Below are 11,022 nucleotides of genomic sequence, written 5' to 3' on the forward strand. Positions count from 1 at the left end.
CTTGGAAGTAGTCACTGGAGGTTTTGAAAGCTCATTGTAATCCACAGCTTTCCCCCGACCAAACAGTAATACCAAAAATAAGATTACTTTGGGGTTTTACATTGGCTAATAGGATGCTCCCAAGGGATTTTGAAGCCTGCCCCTGATGCTAGGAAATAAACACATTATCTTGTGCTGGTATTTATCCAGTATTTCCCAATATACTGACCCGTTAGACTTCACCAGGATGGTGCTGACATCGAAAAGTTACCGAGATAATTTGTAGTCAGCACACCCCTCTTAAGATCTAAAGTCAGAGATCTTGAGGCTTGACTGGATCCAGAGCCCTTTCGTTCTCTATGTGGTACTGATGGAAGTTCTGTAGTAGCTCCTCTGGTGTATTTATGACACTGGCTTCCAGTGGGCAGATGGGAACCAGTGCCTGCCTGGAAAATATCCAGCTGTGAGAATGGTGTGATGTGTCTGGCAGAAAGAGGCATGTTTACAAAGGCTTTATTTTGCAGGCCTAAATCATTAGATTTTAACTGTTCTTCCTCTGTTTGTTTTGAATCTGATTATGCAGTCTTTCTGTAAGTGTTTAAATGTTTGCCCACGCCAGACCCGTGGATTGGATTGAGTGGGAGCACCCTAGAGCACTTGGATTAAAGTGGAACTTGGTCTCTCAACTAGTTGGGTTGTCCTTGGACAAACTGCTTGACCTCTGTAAATCTTCTGTCCTTATGTGTAACATGGGGGTGCTAATTAGCATGAATGAGCTCATTGTTGGGAGGATTAAATGAGAACACCCCTGTGGAAGTACTTAGAGCTCCTGGTAAAGGTTGGAGTTAGGGTTAGCAGGCTTTCATTTGCTTTCACTGAACAGTTCCGTTTTTTTCCAGCAGTTTAATTTACTGAAACTGGCGTAATAATGCCTCCATGATTAGGTTGTTGGGAGAGGTAAAGGTGGTACAAGTTAGGTGCTCCATCAGGGTGACAGAACGCTGTAATTTGGTCATTTGTGATCACGTCTGCTGCTGTATAATGTCATACGCTGGTGGGACTCTAGACAGATAATTATTGATAAATTCTTCACAGCGAGAAGAGGATTTAAGCCATATTTCTCCCTCTAGAGTATGGGGAGGTAGAGAGGTGCATGAGACTGGAAGGGTGGGGAGGTAGCAGGGGTGGGAAGGAGAAGTCTGAGTAATTGTATCTTGGCCTGGGGATTTGTTTGGAAGATGAATTACCCTCTGGTAGTTGTGTACAGTTTGACAGGTCAGGGATTAGTGTGAGTCCATGAGTAGTGCCAGTTAATATTAACTGCTGTACTTTTTGCCGATAAATGTTGTAAAGCTATAAAGACAACAGAGTTAATACAGTTTGCTACAGAGAAACTTGTGGTATATGTCTTTAAATGTTGTTTAAAATAGAAATGGCCACTGTAGCAGGCACGCTGAGGAAATGATGTTTTTGCAGAAGAGAAATTTAGCAATGACGGTTTTGCAGAATAATATTGGTAATGAAGTGTTACTTCTAGCTGCTGACAAATTAGTTTTTTTTTTTTTTTTTAATATATCCCCTAGGGAGACTATAGTCTAAAAGAATGAGAACTGTAATTGGTGGATGAACCTGGAGAGATTGAAAGAGAAAGGGGGAAGTAGTGAGGGGGAGAGGGAGAGTGTGTGTTTCAAGGTAACATGCAAGAACCACAAGGTCGTTCTTGTGTGGGATGTAATTTATTTTTATTTATTTATTTATTTATTGGAGACAGGGTCGTACTATGTCACCCAGACTACAGCACAGCACAATTATGGCTCACTACAGCCTCAACCTCTGGGCTGAGGTGATCCTCCAACCTCAGGCTCCCGAGTAGCTGGGACTACAGGTGCACACCACCATGTCCAGCTAATATTTGTATTTTTTGTAGAGATAGAGTTTCAACATGTTGTCCAGCCTGGTCTCAGTATCCAGGGCTAAAGCTTTGCCCTGCTTGGCCTCTCAAAATGCTGGGATTGCAGGCGTGTGCCATCATGCCTGGCCCTTGTGTGAAATTTAAAAAGAATCCTGACTCCCCCCACCACCACCCGCTCCTTTTTTGAGACGGAGTTTCACTCTTGTTGCCCAGGCTGGAGTGCAATGGTGTGAGCTCAGCTCACTGCAACCTCCGCCTGCCGGGTTCAAGCTATTCTCCTGCCTCAGCCTCCCGAGTAGCTGGAATTACAGGCATGCGTCACCTGCCCGGCTAATTTTGTGTTTTTAGTGGAGATGGAGTTTCTCCATGTTGGTCAGGCTGGTCTTGAACTTTCAGTCTCAGGTGATCCGCCTGCCTCAGCCTCCCAAAGTGCTGGGATTACAGGCATGAGCCACCTTGCCTGGCCTGTCCACATCTTTTTCTGTGATTGCTCACATGTGGCATGACTTGTTTTTCTTCTAGGATGTTGAGAAAGAGAAGGAAACCCACAGTTACCTCAGCAAAGAGGAGATCAAAGAGAAAGTTCATAAATACAACTTAGCAGTCACAGACAAGTTGAAGATGACCTTGGTAAGTACCCATAATACTGTTTAGGTTGACACCTGTCACAAGACAAATGTAAGTTGTAAGTTGTTGGTATTACAATCATATTTCTAAATATCTGAATAACATTTGTAGAAGTGTAATAGTCAAGGTATACAGAACAGGAAAATGGAATATTTCCATGGCTTTCAATTTAAATCAGTATTTTGAAGTAGCTTTATCTCAAAAATCAGTTGCTGGGATACCCTAAAAAGGTGAAACGCTTATAATTTTATTTTAAAAGATTTTGTGACCCACTCCTCCCTCCCCAAAGGATTTTTAGCAGCATTGCCTAACATATAGAAATAGTGACTCAGATTCTAACAAGACCTCAGAAAAGTTTTTTTTTTTGAAACAAGATTTTGCTTTGTCACCTGGGCTGGAGTGCAGTGGCACGATCATGGCTCACTGCAGCCTCGAACTCCAGTCTCAAGTGATCCTCCCACCTTAGCCTCCCAAGTAGCTGTGACCATGGGCACTTGCTACCATGCCCAGCTAATTTTTGTATATTTTGTAGAGACGGGGTTTTGCCATGTTGCCCAGGCTCATCTCAAATTCCTTGGCTCAAGTGATCCACCCTCCTTGGCCTCCCAAAGTGCTGGGATTACAGGTGTCAGAAGCCCCTAAGTTTTTGTCGTGTACAAAATAAATATGGAAGTGTCAGGGAAAGGATTTTGAGCCCACAGAATGGAATATAGAGGTATATAGTAGGATATTTTTCTCTGCCAGTTGTTAGTGTAAGACGAGGTACTTAATACTCAGTTTCCTCCATGTCGTCGTCCCAGGCTTCCACAGCATTGCCCCACACTGTTTGAAGCACGCAGAGAGTGGGCGTATAGGAGGGAGAAGGCTCAGGACCTGGTGACAGGGAAACAGGAGCTGACGGCAAAGCTAGAGTATTCATGTTCCTCTAAACTGAGCTGGCATCTAGGTCTCACCCACCCATTGGGTGGTCCACCACCTTCATGGCGCTTGTCAGTCCTTGGTGCCAGTTTCCAGGGCACTTGGACCCCTCTCTCTCAGTCTATTCACTGTGAACTGACAGAGTTTGGTAAAGGACAGGGTGACCAGTTTAAAACAGGCCCTACTGAATCCGGTGATTCTTGGGGAGGAGCTTTCAGATAGAAATGCTTTTGGTAAAGGACTCCCTCCCTGGTGGAACTGCTCCAGAAAGAAGGGAGAGGGGCAGAGAATCTCAAGGTAACTCTTCATTCCAGCAGCAAGATTTCTTTTTTTCATCAAAGGAGAATTTCACTGCCTATGTTTTTTTTTTCTTTCTCCATAGAGATTAAAACAGATACAAATATCTATATCATTTTAAAGATAAAAATTTTAGGTTGGGCACAGTGGCTCACACCTGTAATCCCAGCACTTTGGGAGGCTGAGGCGAGCAGATCACTGGAGGTCAGGAGTTCAAGACCAGCCTGGTCAACATGGCGTAACCCTGTCTGTGCTAAAAATACAAAAATTAACCAGACGTGGTGGCGGGCACCTGCAGCCCCAGCTACTGGAGGCTGAGGCAGGAGGATCACTTGAACTCAGGAAGTTGAGGCTGCAGTGATCTGTTTCATGCCACTGCACTCCAGCCTGGGCGACAGAGTGAGACCCTGTCTCAAAAAAAGAAAAAAAAAAAGAATGAACAAGAGAATTGGGATTGAAAATTGATCTTGTGGGAAGGAAGAAAACCCACCATAAAAGTGATTTTAAATGTTCTACTTTAACTGCTATTTATATATAACATTTGACAATTCGTTTTAATAAAACACTAAAATAAATCTTTTCTAAATATGCTGGTTTTGTTTGTTTGTATTTGAGACTGAGTCTTGCTCTATTGCCCAGGCTAAAGTGCAGTGGCGCAATCTTGGCTCACTGCAACCTCCCCCTCGAGGTTCAAGAGATTCTCCTGCCTCAGCTTCCCAAGTAGCTGGGATTACAGGCTCCCGCCACCATGCCCAGCTAATTTTTTTTTTTTTTTTTTAATTTTAGTAGAGATGGGGTTTCACCATGTTGGCCAGGCTGGTCTTGAACTCCTGACCTCCAGTGATCTGCTCGCCTCAGCCTCCCAAAGTGCTGGGATTACAGACGTGAGCCACTTCGCTTGGCTCCAAATATACTGAATACAAAAAAAAAAAAAAAAAGTGAAGACCAGACTGTTTTTTACTGTTTTTGGCAACTAACAAATAGTAATTCTGCCGTCAATGAAGATAGTTGTTTTTAAGATCTATACTGTGAAGTATAGTGGCTTGAATTTTTTTTTTTTTTTGTAGGGGACGGAGTCTCACTCTGTTGCCCAGGCTGGCGTACGATGGCACGATCTTGGCTCACTGCAGCCTCTGCCTCCTGACTTCAGGAGATTGAATTTGTTTTTAAAATGCTGCTTAAGAGACCTGAAATGCATCCTATGCTGTATGGCTTATATGCTGCATTAAAAAGTTTAAGCAAAGTTGGTAATTCGGTGTCTATGAACATAGCCACTAGGAATGAAAAGAGACTGTTTTCTTACTGTCCCCTCATTGATGACTTCAGTATCTCAGAGCCCTAATTGTGACCTTTTTTGTGTGTATAATAGTCATCAGTTGAGGATGTTGTTTCCTTTGAGCCTGTAGCCTAGACATAGCCCCCAAGCTTTAGTAAGTTTTGTGGTTTGGCCTCCAAATGGGCCCCGACCTTTTGTCAGTAGCTTCAGAGGCACGAGCCTGGGGCCAGCAGTCAGCCACAACATCAGGAGGCTTCTTGAGTCACCACATCTGCCCTGCAGACCTTGCCTCTGGAAGCACTTTGCCTGGTATGTTAACTGCTCTCTGAGGTCATTCCGTTGGGGGCAGTCTTTAGTGAAGTTCTGCCACAAACCTCTAAGGGAAGAGAACAAAGGAGTGTTTCACCTTCCCGTTTTGTTTTCATATGCTCCCTCCCTAAAGTGCCACTATCCACCCAGCTAAGTGTGTGCTTCTCTCCCTGCTTCAGAATTCAAATGGGATTTACACTGGCTTCATTAAAGTACAGATGGAACTCTGCAAACCTCCACAGCCTTCTCCAAACTCTGGAAAACTCTCTCCCGGTAGCAATGGCTGTATGAACACACTTCATATCAGCAGCACAAACACTGTCGGGGAAGTGATCGAGGCCCTGCTCAAAAAGTTTCTTGTGACTGAGAGCCCTGCCAAGTTTGCACTTTATAAGCGTTGTCACAGGGAAGACCAAGGTACGCTGCCAGCTTAAAGGGAAAATGGTCTGTGCTTCTACTTACATCTGTTGTTCTCATTAGCAGAGGGGAGACTGGTGGGTCTCATCCATGTAGATTGTGTCAGAGCCTGGAGTCCGATGCTGGAAGCCATGGTGATCTTAGCATGCACTTAGCGCTTCCTGGCTGTCTAGATTTTTGAGTTGGACAGTTGTGGGTCTGAGGAGCTTAGAAACATCCGTATATGATGGACAGTTACAGAGTATTTTGTGTTGGGGGGATGGAGTGGGGGCTGTTTTTTGTTAAGAGGAGTGGCTTTGATGTTAATTTTCTGTAGGACACAAAAGAGTGCCTCTGTGCTTGAAGTTTTCAATAGCACATTCCATATTTGATGTGCACTGGTACATGGAGGGGTTTGGTGGACCTGTGCTTGCTGAGGCTTTGCGGATGGGAGGCACCTGTGTATCACAGCGCATTTCAGCGTACTGATGGAAATGGCCCAGCCCTGGGCTCTCCTGTTTCCTTAGCTTGTCTCACTTGCCATTACTTTGGAACATTTTGGTACTCTGCCCCCCAGAGGCTCAAAAAAATGAGTGAATAACATTTTGATCTAGGGTCTGACTAAACTTCATACCCACATTCATGGAGTAGAAAGAGAATAATAAATTACTGAATGAAATGGAATGAGATATTCCAGGTCAAGCAGTGACCAGAAATTGATACCAGTGGTGGAGAAGAGTGAATCCCTACATCCAATTTGAAATCGGGGTGTGTGTGTGTGTACAATAAACTATTTAAGCTTTCTTTAGATTTTCTGGTAAAGCCTACTGTAGCTATAGAATAAACTGTATTAACCTGGACATGATAGTAATGTTCTTCAGTTACACAGAATGCAACCCAGCTAATTGCTGAGCATACATCTTTTTAAAAACATACCACGGGGCTAGACCCCATGGAATACAAAGATGAACAGGCCAGGGTTCCTACCTCCAGTGGCCACAAGCTTAGTGGTGTGGGGGAAATTTATATCTACAGGGAAATTGGCACCTGCAATGCAGTGCTTCTAGAAGTGCCATAATAATGTAGAGAGGCTTGATGGCATTTTTATCTGCCAGTTTCTTTGTCTGCTCACCTAGATGTCAGCTGTACAATCTGAAAGTAATGGTGACTTGTTGAAATGTTACACCCATGGCTGGCAAATCCTTCAACACTATTGGCAGTGTCAAGAGAGAGAGAGAGAGAGAGAGAGAGAGAGAGAGAGAGAGAGAGAGAGAGAGTGTGTGTGTGTGTGTGTGTGTGTGTGTGTGTGTGTGTGTGTGTCTAGCATCAGACATATAGCTGTGCTTGAAGCTACCAGAGCTTGTATTCTGATGGCTAATTCTTAATTAATCTGTAGAGAGAGATTTGCTTCTAGAACTCTGATTTTATGTTCTTTGGATGGTATATTTTTGTTTTTTATTTGGATGGTATATTTTTGTTTTTTATTTGGTTTTTGTTTGTTTTTTGAGACAGTCTTGCTCTGTTGCCTAGTGGTATGATCTTGGCTCACTGCAGCCTCTGTCTCCTGGGTTCCAGCGAATCTCCTGCCTCAGCCTCCCAAGTAGCTGGGATTACAGGCGCCTACCACCATGCCCAGCTAATTTTTGTATTTTTAGTAGAGACGGGGTTTCACCATTTTGGCCAGGCTGGTCTCAAACCCCTGACCTCAGACGATCTGCCTTGTCTCAGCCTCCCAAAGTGCTGGAATTGCAGGTGTGAGTCACCATGCTCGGCCTTGGTTTTTGTTTTTGAGACAGCGTCTTACTCTGTTGCCTAGGCTGGAGTACAATGGCACGATCATAGCTCACTGTAACCTTGAACTCTTGGGCCCAAGTGATCCTCTTGCCTCAACCTCCTGAGGAGCTAGGACTATAGGGGGGACACCATTATGCTCAGCTAATTAGAATTTTTTTTTTTGAGACTGGATCTTGCTATGTTGCCTGGTTAGTCTTGAACTCTTGGCCTCAAGTGATCCTCTGCCTCAGCCTTCCAAAGTGTTGGGATTATAGGTGCAAGCCACCATGCCTGACCTATTTTTATTGTTTTTAAAGGAGTTGTAGACCCTTTTTTAGGTTTCTTACCTTGTTTTCTTTTTTTCCATTTTTAAAAAATTAATTTATTTTCTGAGATGGAGTTTTACTCTTGTTGCCCAGGCAGGAGAGCAATTGAATGATCTCAGCTTACTGCAGCCTTTCAGCCTCTGCCTCCCAGGTTCAAGCAATTCTCTTGCCTCAGCCTCCCCAGTAGCAGGGATTACAGGCGCCCACCACCATGCCCAGCTAATTTTTTGTATTTTTAGTAGAGATGGGGTTTCACCATGTTGGTCAGGCTGGTCTCAAACTCCTGCCTGCCTCGGCCTCCCAAATTGCTGGGAGTACTTGTTTTCTAAAAGGAAGAGCAGAGCTAACTATAAGCATATTTGGGGGCTAATACCTATTAACATTTAGTCTTGAAAATAATTTCTTCCTTAATCAAGGCACAGTTTATATTTGAAGAGAAACAGAATAGATTTCATTCCACTGTGGGCTACTGGTGTTAAATAATGAGATGAGCCGATTGGTGACTTAGAGGCTGGGGTAAAGTGATGGTTACCTTGACCTGGAGGAGGCGATCCGAATCGGGGCGTGGTCTCAGGAATGGCTGAATACTCTGTAACACGCTGCTTGTTTCTTACCCAGTCTACGCCTGCAAGCTCTCAGACCGGGAACATCCACTCTACCTGCGTTTGGTAGCAGGGCCCAGAACAGACACACTTAGTTTTGTTCTTCGTGAACATGAAATTGGAGAGGTAAGTTATTGTTGACTATTGCTTTAAACTATATAGAACAGCTGGCCCTATTTTATTGCGGTAGCCTAGTGACTTGGCTGTTGGTGGGGGATGGGGAGAGAAGAGAGTTGGAGGGCAGGGAGAGGGAGAGAGACTGAATCGTTAGAAATGAACCCAAAGTTAGCCTACGATGTTAATCTCTCACAACCTTCTATTAGTCTGTCATTTTCAAAGGTGGGAGAAAATAAATATTTTTTACTTGATCTCCAATCCAGAGAGTCATTTTCACCCCTTCCAACCTCCAAAATACTCCAGTCCTGCTGAACTTTGAAAGTTGACACTTTCCATGTGTTTGCTACTAACAAAAGTCTCCAGGCTAATTCCCTTCTAAAGGGAAATAAAAGGAAATCTGATCTCTTTACCATGGAAGACATTTAGCTTTCTAGAATCTTTTTTTCCCCCTCGCCCAGTCAGCCGATTAAGAAATTATGTTTCCATGTGCATCATTTGCCATGCTGTCTCCAGGGAGGATTGTATGTAGCCAGTTCAGTAAAAGAAAGCGAGCACTTGAGCCTGCCCTCCAGATCAAGTGTCAGCTCTAAATGACACTCGAGCACATCCAAGCTCCTGCCCCAGTCTTCTGTCTGAAACAGGAAGTGGTATGAAATGTCCTACATGGTGCAGTTGAGAATAGGGTTTCTAGGTTAAAAGTTAGGAAAACGACTCTGTTTCCTACTCTTTGTTAGATTAGGCGCCTGACCTCGGGTAAATCATCTTATCTGTTAGCCTTCAGTTTTAAAATCTGTTAAGTGGGACTAAACACTTTACAGGGTGGCTTCTAGTCACTATTAGAAATGTATACATGCAGTGAAGAGAGTTTTAGGAAGACAGTGGTTTTAGATGTTTTTGAAGTTTCTTTCGATTCTGGTGTTTTGAAGCTTTTCAAGAAATTCAGACTCATTTTGGGGAGCAGGCGGGGTGCAGAAGTCTGACGGCTTTGCAGTTGGGCAGCATTCCCTCTGCCCGCTGAAGCCAGACGCATTAGCATAGTCTAGTCAGTGTTTCATTCTTCTTGTACTTAGTGTTTTAAGTAGCAACTGGAACTACATTGGACAAGAATTTTATTAGTTGTCTTACTTTATTTTAATTGTAATTAGAGATAGGATCTCTTGCTACGTTGCCTAAGCTGGTCTCAAACTCCTAGGCTCAAGCGATGCTCCCACCTCAGCCTCCCAAAGTGCTGGGATTACAGGTGTGAGCCACCGCACCTGGCCTTCACTTAGTTTTGAAATTTACTTTACGTTGGGTTTCTAGTGGGTTTCATCATTCTAGATTGCTGTACTGGATCTCTGTATGGTGTTCTCGTTTCTCAGTTATTTAAGGAAAACTGAACTGAAGGAAGAAACTTTCCATGGCTGTTAGGGGGTGGGAGGGATATTTATATGATGTCTTTATTTTGGAGACTTCAACATAGGCGAAAGAGAAAATGTTAAAAATTTAAAAATTAACAGAATATTCTAATGTAGAAGTTTTGCTCTCCTACTCCATGTTGCTCATTTTCTTTAATAACCAGCCTGAATTCATCTCTAGGAATTCTTCTACCATGGAGCCCACTTGGTGGATTTACTTACTTTCTATATTCAGTTGCGTTTGGTTATCTTGAGCCTTTCCCCTACCCCATCCGACAGCAATTCTCAGCCAGGATCCAGGGCCCCCTTTGGGAGAGGAGGATGTGTTTGGAAAAAACCTCCTAGATGATGCTAGATATCCTCCTTGACATTCACTGCTTTTATTTTTTTTAATTTGTTTTATTTATTTTCTTTTTTCTTTTTAAAGAGACTGGGTCTTGCACTGTCACCTAGGCTGGAGTGCAGTGGTGCAGTCATGGCTCACTGTGGCCTCAAACTCCTGGGCTCAAGCAGTCCTCCCACCTCAGCCTCTCGAGTAGCTGGGACTATAGGAGTGCGCCACCACAGCCAGCTAATTTTTAAACTTTTTGTAGAGACAGGGTGTCACTATATTGCCATGGCTGGTCTCGAACTTCTTGTCTTGAACTTCTGGGCTCAAGTGATCCTCCTGCCTCAGCATCCCAAAGTGCTGGGATTATAGTCATGAGCCACCATGCCCAGCCTAAAAGATTTTATTTTGTGCCTGCTAAATAAGTACCAGGTGTTGTTAAGGAAACAAGGCTCAGAGCCTCAAGGCAAGAGATAAACTCCAAATAGCGAGAAGTACGGCAGCTGTAGTGTAGGTAAGATGCAGGTGAAATAGATACAAAGCAAATAATTTGTAATTTAAAAACCTTGGTTGTCATCAGGTTCTCTGAAGCCTTCTGATACACTTAGTCCCGGGTGGGAATAGAGAGGAGGAAGTTGTGGAAAGCTGCTTAGAGAAAGTGGCATTTAAGCTGAGATGGGGAGGATTAGTAGTTCATAGCCAGGCAAAGTGGAGAAGGGTAGAACACATGCCACTTGGGGAGAAAGTGAGGCCCAGTGAGAGAGA

At 43.8% G+C, this 11,022-nt stretch overlaps 1 protein-coding gene across 4 annotated transcripts in view; it reads left to right on the forward strand.

The window, feature by feature from the left end:
* Positions 1-11,022, forward strand: part of RASSF3 (Ras association domain family member 3) — a 194,685-nt gene that overhangs the window by 180,254 nt on the left and 3,409 nt on the right. For all 4 annotated transcript variants that reach the window (XM_012444929.3, XM_012444930.3, XM_064377304.1 and 1 more), the window contains 3 exons: positions 2,414-2,521; positions 5,498-5,735; positions 8,432-8,541. In XM_012444929.3, the coding sequence (XP_012300352.2) occupies positions 2,414-2,521; positions 5,498-5,735; positions 8,432-8,541 (456 nt within the window). The remainder of the gene's footprint in view (positions 1-2,413; positions 2,522-5,497; positions 5,736-8,431; positions 8,542-11,022) is intronic.

The sequence above is a fragment of the Aotus nancymaae genome, unplaced genomic scaffold (assembly GCF_030222135.1).
Source record: "Aotus nancymaae isolate 86718 unplaced genomic scaffold, 86718_ANA_hifiasm-v0.15.2.pri h1tg000016l, whole genome shotgun sequence".
NCBI lineage: Eukaryota > Metazoa > Chordata > Mammalia > Primates > Aotidae > Aotus > Aotus nancymaae.